The sequence below is a fragment of the Pseudophryne corroboree genome, chromosome 12, assembly GCF_028390025.1.
Source record: "Pseudophryne corroboree isolate aPseCor3 chromosome 12, aPseCor3.hap2, whole genome shotgun sequence".
Lineage (NCBI taxonomy): Eukaryota > Metazoa > Chordata > Amphibia > Anura > Myobatrachidae > Pseudophryne > Pseudophryne corroboree.
Window position 1 is genome coordinate 48,088,459 of NC_086455.1, and position 23,070 is coordinate 48,111,528.

Consider the following 23,070-nt stretch of genomic DNA (forward strand, 5'->3'; position numbering starts at 1 on the left):
AAAAAAAGTGGACTCTTTTGGCTACTATGGGTTAATGAGCTGCAGAGGGTACGAGTCAAACCTACAAACAAGTCTAGTTTGATGAAGTGCCTGCTCCACTGATAATACCCTCTACATCTTCAAGGTTAGCAGTGTCCCCCAGGGGGATGAAAGAAATGGAAACTATGCTTCTGGAACACATCTTAAATACAAGCAGTATGTATCTGGAAGCTTTTTTTTGCTGGTTTTATTATACACGATAACTTTGCAGACTTCAACGTAATGGAGCATGCTCTAATCTAACCCTCTCATTACACCTCCATGCCTCCTGGTTGCCCCCCTAATGCTAACATTTGCCTCTTAACTAGTTACTTCAGCTTATTTTTCCATTACTTTCTGCTGCTACACAAAGTACCAGTATTTGTTTGGCAAGTGATTCATAAAAAAACAAAACAGTAAATACATAGTTATGGTAGACTTACCGTCAATAACTCTATTTCTCCTAAGTCCACAGTATCCACAGGATATACATTGGGATAGCGTCAGCAGATTGGCACCAATGATCAAAAGCTTTCAGGCTCCCAGAATGCAATGGGCCAGTCCCCTACCTCCCCACCTCCTGGCTCAGGCAATTCAGTTGTTTTCCAAAGCTCAAGGCAGGAGCCTCATAGAGAACCCTAATCAGGCGAGAAGAACACACATGCACACACTTCCGTACAAGGAGGTGGTTAGTAGGTGTAAGGATCCTCAAATCAGGTGCGTCAGGGTGGGATCCCTGTGGATACTGTGGACTTAGGAGAAATAGAGTTATCGACGGTAAGTCTAACATAACTACGTATTTCTCCTGCAGGGTCAACAGTAGTATCCACAGGATATAAATTGGGATGTCCCAAAGTAATTTTAGCGAAGGGGACGCTCATGATTGGACAGGAGAATCCTTCGCCCGAATGCAGCGTCCTGAGAGGCAAAGGTATCAAAGGCATAACGTATAATGAATGTGTTAATGGAAGTCCATGTGGCTGCCTTACATATCTGTATAGCTGAAGCACCACATTGTGCTGCCCATGAAGGACCTACCTTACGAGTAGAGTGAGCAAAGACATTAGCCGGAATAGGGAGATCAGCTCGAGACTATGCTTCTGAAATAGTCATCCGAAGCCACCTCGCCAGTGTCAGCTTGTCAGTATGCCATCCTCTCTTGTGAAGTCCGTAGAGAACTAAGAGAGTTTCTGTCTTTCTGATGACATTGGCACGATCCACGTAGATCCTTAAGGCACAGACAACGTCCAACGATGCATCTCCCGCAGAAAGGTCTGGCCCCTGGAAGGCTGGGACTCCAATTTATTAGTTAAGGTGAAATTTAGACACCACCTTAGGAAGATAACCATATTTGGTTCTGAGAACCGCTCTATCTGAATGAAATATCAGAAAAGGAGGGCAACATAACAATGCCCCTAAATCTGAAACTCTTCTAGCTGAGGCAATACCTAGTAAAAAGAGAGCTTTAGCTGTCAACCATTTAAGATCCAGTTGCATCAGTGGTTCAAATGGACAACTTGAAGCACCTTTAGGACTATACCTAGATCCCAAGGAGCAAACGGAGGTTGGATGTGAAGCATTCCTTGGAAAAAAGTGCGATCATCATACTGGTTAGAAATTTTCTTTTGAAACCATGCAGTCAATGTTGACACTTGAACTCTCAAGGAAGCCACCCATAGACCTTTATCCATTCCTACCTGAAGGAATGCTAGAACTCTGGAAACTCTGAAAGATCTAGGGTCAAATATCCTGGCACTGCACCACTGAGTATAAGCATGCCATATACGGTAATAAATGCGAACTGAGGATGGTTTCCTTGCTCTAAGCATTGTTTGAGTTACCTGTTGTGAGAATCCTTTTGCTTTCAGGATGGAAGTCTCAAGAGCCACGCCATCAAAGAAAGCCGATCCTAGTGCTTGTAATAACAACGACCCTGAGACAGCAGATCTGGACGTTGAGGGAGTAAAAACGGAGTATCCACTGACAACCTCTGCAGATCTGTGCACCTATGTCTTCTGTGCCAAGCCGGAGCTATTTGTATCATGGCGCTCTTTCCCTGTTTTACTTTTCCCATCACCCTGGGCAACAGGATGATTGGTGAAAACACATAGGCCAGACGAAAGTCCCATCTTACTGACAAAGCATCCACGAAGGTCGCTTTGGGATCCTTTGTCCTTGACCCGTGTGCGGGAACTTTGTTGTTCTGACTGGAAGCCATGAGATCTATCTCCGGCAACCCCACTTGTCTACCAGAGTCTGGAAGACCTCGGGGTGTAAAGCCCATTCGTTTGCATGAACGGCGTGTCGACTGAGAAAATCCGATTCCCAGTTTAGGACTCCCTGAATGAACACTGCAGACAAGGCTGGATGATGAAGTTCTGCCCACCTTAACGTGCGGCTTACCTCCTTCATTGCCTTTTGGCTGCAAGTTCCTCCCTGATGATTGAGGTAATGTCCTTTGCCTGAATGAGTGACATATATATGGCCCAAAGTTCCAATATATTTATTGGCAGGCAACTTTGTTCCTTGGTCCACTGCCCCTGGAAGCAAATTTTTTCTGACACTGCTCCCCAGCCCTGAAGACTGGCATCCGTTGTCAGAACCTTCCAATCGGAGATCCAAAAGGGTCTCCCTTTGTCCAGATGGGTGTCACGCTCGGCTTGAGTTGAGGATCTGACGACTGACAATTGACTGAGGGAGCAGCTTTCAGCAAAGGAGGGAAACGAGATGGCTGAATGTAGTTCTTACTCATGGATTGAAGACTTAGGCCCGAAGATGTAGAGGGGTAGGCAATGAGGACAATGAACGAGAACGATACACTGAAGAAAGGTTAATTCAGCTTTACAGAGACCACAATCATACACAACGACTAGGAGACAAGTCTGAGTGAATTCTGAAAGACGAAATGTTCATGACTTGTAAACGATGCTGTAGAATACTGAATGAAGAAGTGACTTGTGATTTGTAAACAATGCTGAAGAACACTGAATGAAGAGATGACTTGTGATTTGTAAATGATGCTGAAGAACACTGAATGAAGAGATGACTTGTGATTTGTAAACTATGCTAAAGAACACTGAATGAAGAGACGACTTGAAGAACGATGCTGAAGAGAGGAACGTTGTGAACACCGTCAGCAAACGGAGACCTTCTACCAGATAGAGGACCCAGCGGTTAAACCGCAAGAGCAGGTGGACTAGGAGCAAAGGACTGCAATAACAGAACTGACCACCTGGCGGCCACAACAGAACCAGGATGCCAGGGGCTAACCTGGGAGCACAGAGCTTTAGCACCTTACAGCAGCAAGTAACTTGAAGCACTGGCACCATGACTAAGCATCAACCCCTTTTTATAAGGGAAGACTGCACCAGATTGGCTGGATGTGAACTCGGATACCTATTGGCTTGGCTTGGTCTCCAACATGGCGGCCCCCTGCACAGAGGACACATGTGGAACCAGCACACAGCCACTACTTCAGGCTTCAGCCTCCCAGATGCCGCACTCCAGCAACAAAACACTTGGAAACAGACACCTCCGGCTGCCATGCTCCGTACCCTGGCCTCCAGACACCCGGCAGCCGCACCGGAGGACCTCGCTGCCGCAGCTCCTACCCGCCGCAGCCACACCAGCCAGCTAACAGGAAGGCCGCAGGCACCAGAACCAGAGGTAAGACTCCGGATGCTGACAATGGGATGCCTGTAGCAACTAGGCTAATGACCTCCGTACTTCCAGAGGAAGGACCATAGTCAAAGTTTTTATTGTCTGAGGTAACCCATTCCATTTGGAAAGGATCAGACATTGAAGAAGCCTTGAGTGGAATTGAGCATACTCCACCATGTCGAATGTCAACACCATTGATCCCATCACACGCATAGCTGCGTGAATGGATAACCTTTGACTGTGTAGCAGCTCCTGAATCCTCGACTGTATTGTGGATCTTTTGTTTAGAGGAAAGAACATTCTCTGAAGACCGGAATCCAATACAGCCCCCAAGTGCATCATACGTTGTGATGGAACCAGGGACGACTTTGCCCAATTTATTAGCAAACCGTGTCTCTGTAAACAAGCTATTGTCTGTTGCAGATGACACTGAAGCAATTCCTGAGACTGCGCTAGGATTAATAGGTCATCGAGGTATGGAAAAATCCTTATCCCCTGCCGACAGAGATAAGCCGCCATTACCACCATCATTTTGGTGAACACTGTTGGAGCTGTGGCCAGTACAAATGGTAGGACCTCAAACTGAAAGTGTTGCTGGAGGATAGCAAACCTGAGATAACACTGATGGGACTGTGCTATAGGAACATGCAGGTAAGCATCCTGGATATCCAGGGATACCATAAAATCTCCCGGCTCCATGGCCAAAATAATGGATCGTAAAGTCTCCATATGAAAGCGAGGCACCCAAATGTACTTATTCAGCACCTTGAGATTGAGTATGGGCCGGAACGACCCATTTGGCTTCTGAACTAGAAACAGGTTGGAATAGAAACCTTGTCCTTGTTGCGCAGGAGAAACTGGAATTAGCACTCTTGATTGAAGCAACTTCTAAACTGCCTCTTGTAAGGCCCTGGCCTTTGTTTCTACTAAAGACGGGCTGGTACAAAAGAACCTTTGTGGAGGGTGTTTCTTGAAGGCAAACGCATAACCGTGAGATTCTGCTTCTTGCACCCAGGCATCTGTGGTGGACTGCTGCCAGATCTGTACAAAATGAAGAAGTTGGCCTCCCACTCTGGGGTCCCCCAGGTGGAGGCCCGCACCATCAGGCTGATGTCTTATCTTCTGGCTTGGAAGCAGCAGGCCTTCTGGTAGCCCAATGCTTTTTAGTCTTACCAGACTTGTAAGATTGAGACTGTTTGCCATATCCCTCTCCTTTTCCCTGGGTCCGAAAGGGACGAAAAAGCTGAAACTTCACTTTCTTGGAGTCTGCCTCTAACTGCAAAATACTGTTTAATTCTTTACCAAAAAGAATATCTCCAGTAAAAGGCAAAGCCTCTAGAACCTTCTTGGACTCTGAATCAGCCTTTCATGTACGTAGACATGACCGCTCTGAGAGCTGCTACTGCTGAGGCTGATGCTTGTGAGGCAACAGTACCCATATCCAAGGCCGCTTCTTCCATAAAAATAGCAGCCTGTTTAATATGAGCAATAATAAGAATTTACTTACCGATAATTCTATTTCTCGTAGTCCGTAGTGGATGCTGGGAACTCCGTAAGGACCATGGGGAATAGCGGCTCCGCAGGAGACAGGGCACATCTAAAGAAAGCTTTAGGATCACCTGGTGTGCCCTGGCTCCTCCCCCTATGACCCTCCTCCAAGCCTCAGTTAGGATACTGTGCCCGGACGAGCGTACACAATAAGGAAGGATTTTGAATCCCGGGTAAGACTCATACCAGCCACACCAATCACACTGTACAACTTGTGATCTGAACCCAGTTAACAGCATGATAATAGAGAAGCCTCTATAAAAGATGGCTCACTACAACAATAACCCGAATTTTTTGGTAACAATAATTATGTACCAGTATTGCAGACAATCCGCACTTGGGATGGGCGCCCAGCATCCACTACGGACTACGAGAAATAGAATTATCGGTAAGTAAATTCTTATTTTCTCTGACGTCCTAGTGGATGCTGGGAACTCCGTAAGGACCATGGGGATTATACCAAAGCTCCCAAACGGGCGGGAGAGTGCGGATGACTCTGCAGCACCGAATGAGAGAACTCCAGGTCCTCCTCAGCCAGGGTATCAAATTTGTAGAATTTTACAAACGTATTTGCTCCTGACCAAGTAACTGCTCGGCAAAGTTGTAAAGCCGAGACCCCTCGGGCAGCTGCCCAAGATGAGCCCACCTTCCTTGTGGAGTGGGCATTTTAAGATTTTTGGCTGTGGCAGGCCTGCCACAGAATGTGCAAGCTGAATTGTACTACAAATCCAACGAGCAATCGTCTGCTTAGAAGCAGGAGCACCCAGTTTGTTGGGTGCATACAGGATAAACAGCGAGTCAGATTTTCTGACTCCAGCCGTCCTGGAAACATATATTTTCAGGGCCCTGACCACGTCAAGCAACTTGGAATCCTCCAAGTCCTTAGTAGCCGCAGGTACCACAATAGGTTGCTTCATGTGAAATGCAGAAACCACCTTAGGTAGAAATTGAGGACAAGTCCTCAATTCTGCCCTGTCAGAATGAAATATTAAATAAGGGCTTTTATATGATAAAGCCGCCAATTCTGACACACGCCTGGCTGAAGCCAGGGCTAACAGCATCGTCACCTTCCATGTGAGATATTTTAAGTCCACAGTGGTGAGTGGTTCAAACCAATGTGACTTTAGGAAACTCAACACAACATTGAGATCCCAAGGTGCCACTGGAGGCACAAAAGGAGGCTGTATATGCAGTACCCCTTTTACAAATGTCTGAACTTCAGGCACTGAAGCCAGTTCCTTTTGGAAGAAAATCGACAGGGCCGAAATTTGAACCTTAATGGACCCTAATTTTAGGCCCATAGACAGTCCTGTTTGCAGGAAATGGAGGAAACGACCCAGTTGAAATTCCTCTGTAGGGGCCTTCTTGGCCTCCCACCACGCAACATATTTTCGCCAAATGCGGTGATAATGTTTTGCGGTTACGTCCTTCCTGGCCTTGACCAGGGTAGGGATGACTTCATCTGGAATGCCTTTTTCCTTCAGGATCCGGCGTTCAACCGCCAAGCCGTCAAACGCAGCCGCGGTAAGTCTTGGAACAGACAAGGCCCCTGCTGGAGCAGGTCCTTTCTTAGAGGTAGAGGCCACGGTTCGTCCGTGAGCATCTCTTGAAGTTCCGGATACCAAGTCCTTCTTGGCCAATCCGGAACCACGAGTATAGTTCTTACTCCTCTCCTTCTTATGATTCTCAGTACTTTTGGTATGAGAGGCAGAGGAGGGAACACATACACTGACTGGTACACCCACGGTGTTACCAGAGCGTCCACCGCTATTGCCTGAGGGTCCCCTGACCTGGCGCAATATCTGTCTAGTTTTTTGTTTAGACGGGACGCCATTATGTCCACCTTTGGTTTTTCCCAACGGTTTACAATCAGGTGGAAGACTTCTGGGTGAAGTCCCCACTCTCCCGGGTGAAGGTCGTGTCTGCTGAGGAAGTCTGCTTCCCAGTTGTCCACTCCCGGAATGAACACTGCTGACAGTGCTATCACATGATTTTCCGCCCAGCGAAGAATCCTTGCAGCTTCTGCCATTGCCCCCCTGCTTCCCGTGCCGCCCTGTCTGTTTACGTGGGCGACTGACGTGATGTTGTCCGATTGGATCAATACCGCCTGACCCTGAAGCAGGGGTTTCGCTTGACTTAGGGCATTGTAAATGGCCCTTAGTTCCAGAATGTTTATATGAAGAGATGTCTCCAGGCTTGACCATAAGCCCTGGAAATTCCTTCCCTGTGTGACTGCTCCCCAGCCTCGCAGGCTGGCATCCCTGGCCACCAGGACCCAGTCCCGAATGCCGAATCTGCGGCCCTCTAGAAGATGAGCACTCTGCAACCACCACAGGAGGGATACCCTTGTCCCCGGTGACAGGGTTATCCGCTGAAGCATCTGAAGATGCGACCCGGACCATTTGTCCAGTAGGTTCCACTGGAAAGTCTTGCGTGGAATCTGCCGAAAGGGATTGCTTCGTAGGAAGCCACCATTTTTACCCAGAACCCTTGTGCATTGATGCACTGAGACTTGGTTCGGTTTTAGGAGGTTCCTGTCGGATAACTCCCTGGCTTTCTCCTCCGGGAGAAACACCTTCTTTCTGGACTGTGTCCAGGATCATCCCTAGGAACAGAAGACAAGTCGTCGGAACCAGCTGCGATTTTGGAATATTGAGAATCCAATCGTGCTGCCGCAAAACACTACCTGATATAGTGCTACACCGATCTCCAACTGTTCCCTGGATCTTACCCTTATCAGGGAATCGTCCAAGTAACGGACAACTAAAATTCCCTTCCTTCGAAGGAATATCATCATTACGGTCATTACTTCAGTAAAGACCCGGGGTGCCGTGGACCATCCCTACGGCAGCGTCCGAACTGATAGTGACAGTTCTGTACCATAACCTGAAATACCCTTGGTGAGAAGGGTAAATTTTGACATGAAGGTAAGCATCCTTGATGTCCCGAGACATCATGTAGTCCCCTTCTTCCAGGTTTGCAATCACTGCTCTGAGCGACTCAATTTTGAATTTGAACCTCTGTATGCAAGTGTTCAAAGATTTTAGATTTTAAAATCGGTCTCACCGAGCCGTCTGGCTTCGGTACCACAATAGTGTGGAATAATACCCCGTTCCCTGTTGCAGGAGGGGTACCTTGATTATCACCTGCTGGGAATACAGCTTGTGAATGGTTTCCAAAACTGCCTCCCTCTCAGCGGGAGACGTCGGTAAAACAGACCTTTGGAAACGGCGAGGGGGATACGTCTCGAATTCCAATTTGTACCCCTGAAATATTACCTGAAGGATCCAGGGGTCTACTTGCGAGTGAGCCCACTGCGCACTGAAATTCATTGAGAACGGGACCCCACCGTGCCTGAACTTGTAAAGCCCTAGCGTCATACTGAGGGCTTGGCAGAGGCGGAAAAGAGTTTCTGTTCCTTGGAACTGGCTGATCTCTGCAGCCATTTTCCTCTCCCTCTGTCACGAGCAGAAAAGAGGAACCCTTTTGTCCGCTTGCCAACCAGGCCTGCGCCTGATAATACGGAGTCTTATTTTGAGAGGCGACCTGGGGTACATCCCCTCTTTTAAGGCAATACTTCCAAATGCCGTTTGGAATCCGCATCACCTGACCACTTTACTGGTATAATTGGACAACACACTTATACTTGATGCCAGTCGGCAAATATTCCGCTGTGCATCATGCATATATAGAAATGCATCTTTTAATTGCTCTATAGGCAATAATATACTGTCCTTATCTAGGATATCAATATTTCCAGTCAGGGAATCCGACCACGCCAACCCAGCACTGCACATCCAGGCTGAGGCGATTGCTGGTCGCAGTATAACACCAGTATGTGTGTAAATACATTTTAGGATACCCTCCTGCTTTCTATCAGCAGGATCCTTAAGGGCGGCCATCTCAAGAGAGGGTAGAGCCCATGTTCTTACAAGCGTGTGAGCGCCTTATCCCCCCTAGGGGGTGTTTCCCAACGCACCCTAACCTCTGGCGGGAAAAGGTATACTGCCAATAACTTTTTAGAAATTATCAATTGTTATCGGGGGGAAACCCATGCATTTTATTTCTCAGATTCAGGAAAACTACAGGAAGTTTTTCCTCACCAACATAATACCCCTTTTTTTTGGTGGTATTCATATTATCAGAAAAGTGTAAACTTTTTTCATTGCCTCAATCATGCAATGTGTGGCCCTATTTGGAAATCACGGTTGTCTCTTCACCGTCGACACAGGAGTCAGTATCCGTGTCGGCGTCTGTATATGAGGTAACGGGCGCTTTAGAGCCCCTATATGAGACGTCTGGACATGCACAAGCTGAGTAGCCGGCTGTCTCATGTCAACCACGGTCTTTTATACAAAGCTGACACTGTCACGCAATTTCCACAGTACATCCACTCAGGTGTCGACCCCCCAGGGGGTGACAACACTATTACAGACACTCTACTCCGTCTCCTCATCATTTTTCTCCTCATACATGTCGACACAAACGTACCGACACACAGCACACACACAGGGAATGCTCTGATAGAGGACAGGACCCCACTAGCCCTTTGGGGAGACAGAGGGAGAGTTTGCCAGCACACACCAGAGCGCTATATATATACAGGGATAACCTTATATAAGTGTTTTTCCCTTTATAGCTGCTGTATTGTTTATACTGCGCCTAATTTGTGCCCCCCTCTCTTTTTTAACCCCTTTCTGTAGTGTAGTGACTGCAGGGGAGAGCCAGGGAGCTTCCCTCCAACTGAGCTGTGAGGGAAAATGGCGCCAGTGTGCTGAGGAGATAGGCTCCGCCCCTTTCTCGGCGTCCTTATCATCCGTTTTCTTGTATGTTTTGGCAGGGGTTAAATGCATCCATATAGCCCAGGAGTTATATGTGATGCATTTATTTTAGCCATAAAAGGTTTTCTAACGATTTATTGCGTCTCAGGGCGCTGCCCCCCCAGCGCCCTGCACCCTCAGTGACCGGAGTGTGAAGTGTGCTGAGAGCAATGGCGCACAGCTGCGGTGCTGTGCGCCTACCTTTATCTGAAGACAGGAAAGTCTTCTGCCGCCGATTTTTCCGGACCTCTTCGCTCTTCTGGCTCTGTAAGGGGGCCGGCGGCGCGGCTCCGGTGACCCATCCAGGCTGAACCTGTGATCGTCCCTCTGGAGCTAATGTCCAGTAGCCTAAGAAGCCCAATCCACTCTGCACGCAGGTGAGTTCGCTTCTTCTCCCCTTAGTCCCTCGATGCAGTGAGCCTGTTGCCAGCAGGTCTCACTGAAAATAATAAACCTAAACTAAAACTTTCACAAAGAGCTCAGGAGAGCCCCTAGTGTGCACCCTTCTCGTCGGGCACAGAAAATCTAACTGAGGCTTGGAGGAGGGTCATAGGGGGAGGAGCCAGGGCACACCAGGTGATCCTAAAGCTTTCTTTAGATGTGCCCTGTCTCCTGCAGAGCCGCTATTCCCCATGGTCCTTACGGAGTTCCCAGCATCCACTAGGACGTCAGAGAAATGGGATTTTTGCTCTCTAGATGCGAATAAGAGATCATCCTCTAATGCATCAGCCCAAGCCGCCACTGCTTTTGCCATCCAGGCTGAAGCCGTGGCTGGTCTTACAATTGCCTCAGACAAGGAGAAAATGTTTTTTAAAAAACTATCTATTTTTCTATCCGTAACATCATTTAATGATGTTGAAGGCAGAGGCAATGTAGAAATTTCACACCAATCGAATGACGTGCGCATCTACTTTGGGAGCTACCTCCCTTTTTAGACAGTCCCCAGCTGGAAGAGGATAATGGGAATTCCATTTCTTTGGAATTCTAATCTTCTTACTGGGTGTGACCCAAGCCTCTTGCATAAACTCCGTCAGCTGTTCTGACCCCGGAAATTCAGTTCTGACTGTTTTGGGACGTTTATACACAGGAGCCTTGGATTTTAACAAAGGCTCTGCTGCCTCCTCTAAGGATAGAATGGCTTTCATAGCACTAATTAAGCTCAGGTATATCCACTGAGCTGGGACCTTCATCATCATCTCTGTATGCAGACCCAGAATGCGAGGAATCCTCATCCTCCGAAGTGTCCCCATCTGAAACATGTGCAGACTGTGAAGATGTAGTTTCATGTCTGTGTGATTTACTTTCCACAGGCCTTTCAGCCTGTTTATGTTGAAAGGCTGCAGATTCCTGTACTGGATGTGATAAAACCCAGGGGGATTGTTGCATGCAAGGGTTAACAGGGTAACCTATTCCTGGTATAGGAGCTGGCACTGTCCGCTCAGCTATATTGGATAATGTCTGTGCAAAAGAAGCCCATGGGGTTCAACTTGAACCTGTGCCTGCCTTGGATTATTCAGAAGGCTTTGGTGAAAGCTAAAACAATTTGCCCATAATCCATTTTGAACCAGATCCTGAAAGGTTAACCCAGCTATGCAGGACAAACATGAAATCAGTGTTGGTGCTGCTGTGGAGAGTGCATCCTATTCACCCTTGCCTCTCTTAGACATGGTAAACAAATCACACACCTGTATGGTGTTAACTACACAATTTGTGACTGAAATCACTTTATAGCATGGGTCTTCAACCTGTGTCCCTCCAGCTGTTGTGAAACTACACATCCCAGCATGCCCTGACACAGTTTTGCTATTAAGGTATGCTAAAACTGAGGCAGGGCATGCTGGGATGTGTAGTTCCACAGCAGCTGGAGGGCCACAGGTTGAAGACCCATGCTTTATAGCTTGCTAAAGTGAAATACAATCCGATCCCTCCCTGCCTTGCACCAGCATTGAGGATCGGTATATACATGAAAACTGACAGGAATAGTAAAGTCAGCAATCACACTAGTAATCAGTCACAAGTTATACATTAGTATAATAAGAGATACGTGCAATATTCAACTACAGATACATTTCAAGTATGTAGGAGAAACATATTACTGCATTACCTTACATAGGACATTTAACGTATTCAGTAGCACAGCAAAAGAAACGGTAGCAATAGTTTACAGACTCATATGCATGAGGCACTTATCCAACTACTCGTACCCAATGGTAGGTAGAGACTTAGTGCTGTATCACTTGGCTCAGGAGAGTGGGATACAGGGAGACTTCACCCCGCCTCCAGGATCGATCAATACGTTAGTGAACGCTGAGTGTATCCAGACGCCAATAGTGTACACAAACGCCCAGTGAACACAGATGCACCAGTCACACAGCTACCTATGCTGCGACTGGGTCCTTAAGATACACAGCGTCTCAGACGGAAGCGTGAAATCAGTTCATGGTGAGGAACTCGGAGGAAACCGGGGGGAGGGGCGACCAGGGGAGCATTTTACTCCCTACTGCTGACATCAACCTCAGGGATCCCGGCCTCACACTAATCTCTGGAGCCTAGTGCTGGTGCACCCGAGGTGGCAGCCGCGTCAGCGACTGTTAGGTAGTCTCCTCCCAAAAACAGTGCGGCTGTGTCTTGCGTCTGCCCGGCTAAGCGGAACTGATGCCTTACTTTCTCCCCGTGCTCCGGCCACAGCCTGGTAATGTCACCTGGACTTGCTAGTACATCCTACACAGATGCCCGCCGAAACAGCACTGTATATGTGGGTAAGCATTGTCGCGACCTGGCGGAGAGTTGTTGGAGCCACTTTTTCTAAGATGCGTGTAAGACGCTTTTTAGAAAACTCGCCCAAAGACTGTAAGACTATAAAAATAAATTAAATAACAAGCTTATTTATGGCTGCCAAAATCAGCAGCCCAAAAGATCGTAGTCCGGCTCCTGCCACACCAACAACAAAACTGAATTGCCTGAGCCAGGAGGCGGGGACACAGAGGACTGACCCGTTGCATTCTGGGAGGCAGAAAGCTTTTGATCGTTGGTGCCAATCCGCTGAAGCGACCTCAAATCCCAATGTATGTCCTTTGGATACTACTGTGGACCCTGCAGGAGAAAGATAAATATACATTTTAAGTAAAATATTGAATATAAAACCCATATAAAAACCAAAGTCTACAGAAAATATAAATGATTTCATGCAATAACATTTTCGCTCCTGTACCTGTAAATACTAACTGCAATATGTATATTCTTACATAAGTAACATTTGTGCTTATTTACCTCTGCCCAGGCCTTCAGTACAGCCAGGGTCTCCATGCTAGTAGTGCTCTCACTATACACACTTGCAGTCTCGTTTGTCACCTGCACTTTGCTCAGAGAAGAGAGGAGAAGCTGCTGAACTCTATGTAAGTCTGAGGGGTCCTTCACAACTTCACTAGCCAGCCACGCGCTGGCAACCTGTATGAGAAAGAAACGTAACTGTAACTTCCCCTAGTGGCATATACCTTTAGGTTCTTCCTCAACAGCACTACCACAGAACAGCACAGAACTATTTTTCCATCATCATTACTTATAAGGTGGCACTAAACTGCATAGTGCAGGATAACTCTCCTAAAAACAAAACAAAAACAAACTCCAGATATAAATATGGTTGAAGTGGAAGATGAACACGTCACAGATGGTAGATAGGGCCCTGTCTGTGAGGGTAATGCTGACAACTGGACCTAGAGGGAACACGGTGATAGCTGTTACTGCACACAGGGAACATCAAAGTTGGAGAGAAAAAAACATCGCCAGCAACACCATTGAGGCAAAACCAGCGATCACTGAGAAACATCGGATCCCCTCCATCAACGGGGGGAAACACATTCATTATCAACCTTGATCTACTCCAGTTTGCTTAACATCAATGGTCAACCCTAATTTGTGGCAGCAAAACATACAGCCAACAAATTACAGTCTTAAAATACTAAGCAATATCATTTACAAACAATTTGCCACCTTCTAGCTTTCAAGCAAAAAGGAGGAAATAACTTTTTCAATGTTCACGGGGTTCTTCTACCTGCCACATACAACTGAACAACTCCTATTGCTAACTTCAGCCCAGCAATAACTAAACCTTACCACAGCAGTCTTATTGCCCACACAGCAGAAGTAAGCACTCCAAACCTGGTCATCATATGTACTTCTCTGTCAAACCTACTGTACACTTTGGACGTTATAATACCATGTGGGAAATTCAATACCGCACAATGGCTGCGAGCTGCTAACATTACCCATACAGCAGTGATCTCATGGTCACCATCACCACAGATTTTTTTTATAGAGGTGGGCAGGAATGGTATGCGGTCAGCATACCGCTCGTCGGGATCCTGGCTGTCACAATACCGACGCCGGGATCCCAACGGTATACCGGTGAGGTAGGGGATTCTCCCTCAATGGGTGCCCACGACACCCATAGAGGAAGAATAGAACGCTCGCCGCTTTGTTGCGCTCGCCCCCCTGCCGGCATTCCACTGCTCGGAATACCGATGTTGGTATACTGACCTTCGGCCTCCCGTGTGCCAGGATACCATACCGATTCCGCAGGAACATCTGCGATGTTAGGCTGCATTAAGTACAAATGAAGCGCAGGGCTACACTTGCATGGACTTGAATTGCTATACGCCTAAAAATAAATAAACAAATCTAACTAATAATTAAAGGATGCTGCAAATGCTACTTCGGAAAATAAATAACCATACCCAGTTTCCAGTGTTCCTCCCATGGGAAGCACCAAAAAACAAATCATACTTTTCATTTGTTGCGCCAAGAAAACAAGTATGTAATGTTCCTTTCACCCCATAAACTGTGCCACCTGAGTCACATTATGATTTTATTGCATTATTACCCTAAGAGCATGAGCTTAAAGAAAATAACAAGAAAAAAGTCTCAACTACAAAATTCCTAACTACGCTAAAAAAATTATGGAATATATTAACGTAATATCTCATATTGTTAGTCTAAAAATAATTCTATACGGTTACCTGGCACGCCTTGGCAGTAACATCCGGCGGGGTGTCGGTGATGAAAGCTGGTCTTACTGCAGCTACCACCTGTTGGTACAGAGAAACTCATAACAAAGTTTATATTAAATGCAGTTAGCCTAATAACCTCTGTTATATCAGGCAAATGGATAAACACTGCAGCATACTGTATGTGAACACGAGGTGTAGACCATACTTACCTACTCTCCCGGAAGCTGCGGGAGGCTCCCGTTTTTTGGGGTATCCCCCCGCACCCCCGGAAGAGTGGGCAGGTCTCCCGCATCCTGCTCGCACCCTAGTGATGCGGGCAGGATGGAGAGATAACCTCCCGCTGCCGCGGGTCCGTCGGGTGGAGAAGGGTTAAAATGATGCTAATCGCGTCATTTTAGCCCCGCCCCTTCCCGCGGACCCGCGAATCGCGGCATTTCCCGATGCGGGGCGGGGCTTAGTGATGTCACTAGAGGAGGAGAAAAACAATGTAGGCAAGTATGGTGTAGACTATGCCCTATAAGTATCCCAGTAACAACTATAGTATTATTATTAGGCATTACTGTTAAAGCAATAACAGCCATTAGAGATCCAGCCTCATAGTCTGAGTGCCAACAGCCTTCACCGATTCAATCTGGCCACCAGGGAATGTGGCCAAACTAGACAGTGATCCAGTCACTCTAACCAAGCAGAGGGAAGGGCCAACTTCAGTCCCAGGACGTTCTAGTATCATTATAAGGGGAATAAATACTACAGCTCAGTCCTGGATCCATCATTTGGCTTTCAAGTCTCCTTTCTAAACCAGGTATGAGGCACCAAATAAGAATCTTCATCCCCACAATAAGGACTGAATATTACAACATCACAATGGTGGTCATTCTGAGTTGATCGCTAGCTGCATTCGTTCGCTGTGCAGCGATGATGCAAAAAAAGGCACTTCTGCGCATGCGGCGCAATGCGCACGCGCGACGTACTATTACAACGAACGATGTAGTTTCACACAGGGTGATTGACATGAAGTGGGCGTTTCTGGGTGTCAACTGACCGTTTTCAGGGAGTGTTCGAAAAATGCAGGTGTGCCAGGAAAAACGCAGGGCGTGTTTGTGACGTCAAAACAGGAACTGAATAGTCTGAAGTGATCGCAAGCGCTGAGTAGGTTTTGAGCTACTCTGAAACTACACAAAAAACTTTGTAGCCGCTCTGCGATCCTTTCGTTCGCACTTCTGCTAGGCCTTCTCTAGCTAGGTGACTGCAGTCAGCCATTTAAATGTACATAAATAAAAGCTTATAGTAAATCAAACTGTGCCAGTATTTTTCTAGAAAAATAATAATCATATTATACATAAGCATTTCCATTATATGCTGGTAATAAATGCAACACTATAAACTCAATTTAGGACACCGCCATCCAGTCCCCACCACCCAAAGTCTGCTGGCGAAGGTCTCCCTGTGTTATACGTCATAACCAAAATAACGGATGTGTTAAGTGGCTCTAATGCCATTTAAAATGGATATTTACTTTCTCGAACGTCCTAGTGGATGCTGGGGACTCCGTAAGGACCATGGGGAATAGACGGGCTCCGCAGGAGACAGGGCACTCTAAGAAAGAATTAGGACTACTGGTGTGCACTGGCTCCTCCCTCTATGCCCCTCCTCCAGACCTCAGTTAGAATCTGTGCCCGGACGGAGCTGGGTGCATTTTAGTGAGCTCTCCCGAGTTTGCTAATAAGAAAGTATTTTGTTAGGTTTTTTATTTTCAGAGAGATCTGCTGGCAACAGACTCTCTGCTACGTGGGACTGAGGGGAGAGAAGCAAACCTACTAACTGCGGATAGGTTGCGCTTCTTAGGCTACTGGACACCATTAGCTCCAGAGGGATCGAACACAGGAACTCACCCTTGGTCGTCCGTTCCCGGAGCCGCGCCGCCGTCCCCCTTGCAGAGCCAGAAGACAGAAGCCGGCGAGTGAAGCAAGAAGACATCAAAATCGGCGGCAGAAGACTCCTGTCTTCATATGAGGTAGCGCACAGCACTGCAGCTGTGCGCCATTGCTCCCACACTAACCCACACACTCCGGTCACTGTAGGGTGCAGGGCGCAGGGGGGGGGGCGCCCTGGGCAGCAATTGAGTACCTCCGGGCAAAATAGAGCATATATACAGCTGGGCACTGTATATATGCATGAGCCCCCGAAATTATTTTACACAAAATCGCGGGACAGAAGCCCGCCGCTGAGGGGGCGGGGCTTTTTCCTCAGCACTCACCAGCGCCATTTTCTCTCCACAGCTCCGCTGAGAGGAAGCTCCCCAGGCTCTCCCCTGCAGAAGCACGATAGAAGAGGGTGAAAAAGAGAGGGGGGGGCACATAAATTTGGCGTAAAAACAATGTATACAGCAGCTACTGGGTTAACACTATGTTACTGTGTGATTCCTGGGTAATATAGCGCTGGGGTGTGTGCTGGCATACTCTCTCTCTCTCTCTCCAAAGGGCCTTGTGGGGGAACGGTCTTCAAATAGAGCATCCCCTGTGTGTGTGGTGTGTCGGTACGTGTGTGTCGACATGTCTGAGGTAAAAGGCTCCCCTAAGGAGGAGATGGAGCTAATATGTGTGTGAGAGGGTGTCTCCGTCGACAACGCCGACACCTGTTTGGATATGTGTAAGTGCTAAGGTTAATTTATTGCACAAAAGATAGAGAACAGACAGGAAATCTACACATGTCTGTCCCTATGGCGCAGAGACCTTCAGAGTCTAACAATGCTCACTATCCAAAATAATAGACACTGATATCGACACGGAGTTTGACTCCTGTGTCGACTACGATAATGCAAAGTTACAGCCAAAGTGGCAGAAAAGTATTCAATATATGATTATTGTAATAAAGATGATTTGCATATCACTGATGACTCATCTGTCCCTGACACAAGGGTACACATTTTAAGGGGAAGAAAGCTGAGGTAAATTTCCCTCCTCTCATGAGGAAAAAGAGCGGGAATCTCCAGACAAGAGACTGCAGCTTCCCACAAAGTATTCTCAGGCAGTATCCTTTCCCCACTAGGGCCAGGATGTGATAGGAATCTTCCCCTAGGGTGTCACGTTTGCCCAAAGGGTAGCCCTAGCTATTCTCAGGGATCCTGCAGATAGCGTGCACATTTTGATACACTACTCAGACCGGCGATTGTGTCGGCATGGGTTTATAGCGCTGTGGCGGCGTGGACAGGTACCTTATCAGCAGAAATTGAGACCCTAGTATGTATGTATGTATGTATGTATATATATATATATATATATATAGATTAAAGATGCTGTCTTAAGAGATAAATATCATAAAACATGCCCAAAGAGACAAGAGTATACTGGGTCCTAGAGGCAAAGCTATGTCGATTTCTGCTTGACGTGTCCTGTAGAATATGCAATGGACAGATGATGCCAACTTAAGTGGCATATGGAAGGCTGAGGATTGTGTGGAGAAGGGTTCTCGGACCTGGCCTCCACAGCTATAGCTGGTAATTCTGATATTTTGCCTTATATTCCTGCACAGCCTAGGAAAGCACGTCATTATCAAATGCAGCCTTTCGAACAAAGAAACAAGAAAGTCCGAGGTGCGTCCTTTCTTGCCAGAGGCGGGGGCAGAGGAAGCAAGCTGCACAACACAGCTAGTTCCCAGGAACAGAAGTCCTCCCCGGCCTCTACGAAAATCCACCGCATGTCGCTGGGGCTCCACAGGCGGAGCTAGACCCGGTGGGGGCACGCTTTCGTAAGTTCAGCCACAAGGGGGTTCACTCCCTGTTAGATCCCTGGGCAATAGATATTGTGTCTCAGGGATACAAGCTGGACTTTGAAAAAAAAAAAAAAAAAGATGCCTCCTCACTGACGGCCCTGCCGGCTTCCCCCCACGAGAGGGAAACAGGGTTAACTGCAATTCACAAATTGTATCTTCAACAGGTGGTGGTCAAGGTTCCCCTCCTTCAACAAGGAGGGGGTTATTATTCAACCATGTTGTAGTCCCGAAACCAGATGGTTCGGTCAGACCCATACTGAATTTAAAATCCCTGAACATATACTTGAAAAGTTCAAGTTCAAGATGGAATTGCTCAGAGCGGTCATCGCAAGGGAGGGGGATTTTATGGTGTCTCTGGACATAAAGGATGCTTACCTTCATGTCCCCGTTTATCCACCTCATCAGGAGTACCTCCGATTTGTGGTACAGGATTGTCATTACCAATTCCAGACGTTACCGTTTGGTCTGTCCACGGCACCGAGAATATTTACCAAGGTAATGGCAGTAATGATGGTGCTCCTGCGAAAGCAAGGAGTCACAATTTATCCCATACTTGGACGATCTCCTCATAAAGGCGAGGTCCAGAGAGCAGTTGCTGATTAGTGTAGCACGCTCTCGGGAAGTGTTACAACAGCACGGCTGGATTCTGAATATTCCAAAGTCGCAGCTGATTCCTACGACGAGTCTGCCCTTCCTGGGCATGATTCTGGACACAGACCAGAAGAAGGTTCTTCTCCCGACGGAGAAGGCTCAGGAACTCATGACACTGGTCAGAGACCTCTTAAAACCAAGACAGGTGTCGGTGCATCACTGCTCGAGAGTCCTGGGAAAGATGGTGGCGTCATACGAGGCCATTCCCTGCGGCAGGTTCCATGCGAGGACCTTTTCAATGGGATCTGTTGGACAAGTGGTTCAGATCGCATCTACAGATGCATCGGCTGATCACCCTATTCCCCAGGGCCAGGGTGTCTCTTCTGTGGTGGCTGCAGAGTACTCACCTTCTCGAGGGCCGCAGGTTCGGCATTCAGGACTGGATCCTGGTGACCACAGATGCAAGCCTCCGAGGGTGGGGGGCAGTCACTCAGGGAAGAAGTTTCCAAGGGCTGTGGTCAAGTCAGGAGACTTGACTTCACATCAATATCCTGGAACTAAGGGCCATATACAACGCCCTAAGTCAAGCGGAGACCCTGCTTCGCAATCAATCGGTGCTGATTCAATCAGACAACATCACCGCAGTGGCTCATGTAAACCGCCAAGGCGGCACAAGGAGCAGGGTGGCGATGGCGGAAGCCACCAGAATTCTTCGATGGGCGGAGAATCTCGTACGAGCACGGTCAGCAGTGTTCATTCCGGGAGTGGACAACTGGGAAGCAGACTTCCTCAGCAGGCACGACCTCCACCCGGGAGAGTGGGGACTTCATCAAGAAGTCTTCGCGCAGATTGTAGGTCGGTGGGAACTGCCACAGGTGGACGTGATGGCATCCCGCCTCAACAAAAAGCTACAGAGGTATTGCGCCAGGTCAAGAGACCCTCAGGCGATAGCTGTAGACGCACTGGTGACACCGTGGATGTTCCAGTCGGTTTATGTGTTTCCTCCTCTTCCTCTCATACCCAAGGTGCTGAGAATCATAAGGAAAAGAGGAGTGAGAACAATACTCATTGTTCCGGATTGGCCAAGAAGGACTTGGTATCCAGAGCTGCAAGAAATGCTCACAGAGGACTCATGGCCTCTGCCTCTAGGGCAGGATCTGTTGCAGCAGGGACCTTGTCTGTTCCAAGACTTACCGCAGCTGCGTTTGACGGCATGGCGGTTGAACGCCGGATCCTAGTAGCAAAAAGGGATTCCGGATGAGGTTATTCCTACGCTGATAAAGGCTAGGAAGGACGTGACGGCTAAACATCATCACCGTATACGGCAAAAATATGTTGCTTGGTGTGAGGCCAGGAATGCCTCTACAGAGGAATTCCAGCTGGGCCGTTTCCTTCACTTCCTACAGTCGGGAGTGACTTTGGGCCTAAAATTGGGGTCCATTAAGGTCCAGAATTCGGCCCTATCCATTTTCTTTCAAAAAGAACTAGCTTCTCTACCTGAAGTTCAGACGTCTGTAAAGGGAGTGCTGCATATTCAGCCCCCGTTTGTGCCTCCAGTGGCACCTTGGGATCTTTACGTGGTGTTGAGTTTCCTGAAATCACACTGGTTTGAGCCGCTTAAAACCGTGGAGTTAAAATATTTCACGTGGAAGGTGGTCATGCTATTAGCCTTGGTTTCGGCTAGGCGTGTGTCAGAATTGGTGGCTTTGTCACATAAAAGCCCTTATTTGGTTTCCATATGGACAGGGCAGAATTGCGGACTTGTCCGCAATTTCTGCCAAATGTGGTGTTATCTTTCATATGAACCAACCTATCGTGGTGCCTGTGGCTACTCGTGACTTGGAGGATTCCGAGTTACTGGATGTAGTCAGGGCTTTGAAGGTTTATGTAGCCAGAATGGCTAGAGTCAGGAAAACTGAGTCGCTGTTTATCCTGTATGCATCCAACAAGCTGGGTGCTCCTGCTTCAAAGCAAACTATTGCTCGCTGGATCTGTAACTCGATCCAGCAGGCTCATTCTGCGGCTGGATTGCCGCTTCCAAAATCAGTAAAGGCCCACTTCACAAGGAAGGTGGGCTCTTCTTGGGCGGCTGCCCGAGGGGTCTCGGCATTACAGCTTTGCCGAGCGGCTACCTGGTCAGGTTCAAACACCTTTGCAAAGTTCTACAAGTTTGATACCCTGGCTGAGGAGGACCTTGTGTGCTCATTCGGTGCTGCAGAGTCATCCGCACTCTCCCGCCCGTTTGGGAGCTTTGGTATAATCCCCATGGTCCTTACGGAGTACCCAGCATCCACTAGGACGTTAGAGAAAATAAGATTTTACTTACCGGTAAATCTATTTCTCGTAGTCCGTAGTGGATGCTGGGCGCCCGTCCCAAGTGCGGACTTCTTCTGCAATACTTGTATATAGTTATTGCTTAAATAAGGGTTATGTTATGGTTGCATCAGGTTTGTCTGATGCTCTGTTGTTGTTCATACTGTTGACTGGGTATGTTATCACAAGTTATACGGTGTGATTGGTGTGGCTGGTATGAGTCTTACCCTGGATTCCAAAATCCTTTCCTTGTAATGTCAGCTCTTCCGGGCACAGTTTCCTTAACTGAGGTCTGGAGGAGGGGCATAGAGGGAGGAGCCAGTGCACACCAGTAGTCCTAATTCTTTCTTAGAGTGCCCTGTCTCCTGCGGAGCCCGTCTATTCCCCACGGTCCTTACGGAGTCCCCAGCATCCACTACGAACTACGAGAAATAGATTTACCGGTAAGTAAAATCTTATTTTCCCACTTCAAAAACAGCAGTGCTGTTACTGCTTAAAAAGAGGACCTGTGTGGTTGAGAATGAAAGAATAGAAATATTCATTGCTGCTTTTATTTTGTTTCTTGTCAATATCTTGAAATCCCATTGTCTGGGCGTTCTGCATTATTGGTACATATCCAAGCTATATCCAATTACAGGTAATTATTACCATGAACAGCTTCTAACCTTCTTACCATGAATTGCCTGCTCACAACTTGCTCACCTTTCCCTCACCATTCAAACATGCTCGTCTCACCTATTCTTAAGAAACCCAACCTTAACCCTTCCTCACCCGCTAGCTACCGCCACCCCATCTCTCTCCTCCCGTTCGCCTCCAAACTACTTGAGCGGCTGGTATACAGCCGTCTCCCCAGCTACCTCTCTGGCAACTCCATCCTTCAGCTTCCTCAATCTGGCTTTTGCCCACTTGACTCAATTGAAACTGCACTGGTCAAAGTCACCAATTCTGTGCTTTCAGCCAAATCCAGGGTTCACTTCTCTCTGCTCATCCTCCTGGACCTCTCTGCTGCCTTCGAAAACGGTGGATCATCCTCTCCTCCTCTGCACCATCCAGACCACTGGCCTCTCTAGCACTGTCCTTGCCTGGTTCACCGCTTACCTCACTAACCGCTCCTTCAACGTATCTGCCTCCCTCCTTTCTGTGTCCCCCCCCGGTTCTGTCCTTGGCCCTTTCTCTTCTCCCTGTACACATCTTCCCTGGGTGCACTCATAAGCTTCTGTGGCCTTCAATACCACCTCTATGCCGACAATACGCAACTATACTGCTCCCCCTCTGTCCTCTATTGGGTATTCAGCTGCCTCTCTGCCATCTCCTCCTGGATGTCTGACCGATCTGTGAAGCTC

General features: G+C 47.7%; 1 protein-coding gene across 2 annotated transcripts in view; it reads right to left on the minus strand.

The window, feature by feature from the left end:
- HEATR5A (HEAT repeat containing 5A) overlaps window positions 1–23,070 on the minus strand; it is a 231,919-nt gene that overhangs the window by 73,365 nt on the left and 135,484 nt on the right. For both annotated transcript variants that reach the window (XM_063947464.1, XM_063947463.1), the window contains 2 exons: window positions 15,062–15,130; window positions 13,317–13,493 (listed from right to left, as the gene is read on the minus strand). In XM_063947464.1, coding sequence (XP_063803534.1) covers window positions 13,317–13,493; window positions 15,062–15,130 — 246 coding nt within the window. The remainder of the gene's footprint in view (window positions 1–13,316; window positions 13,494–15,061; window positions 15,131–23,070) is intronic.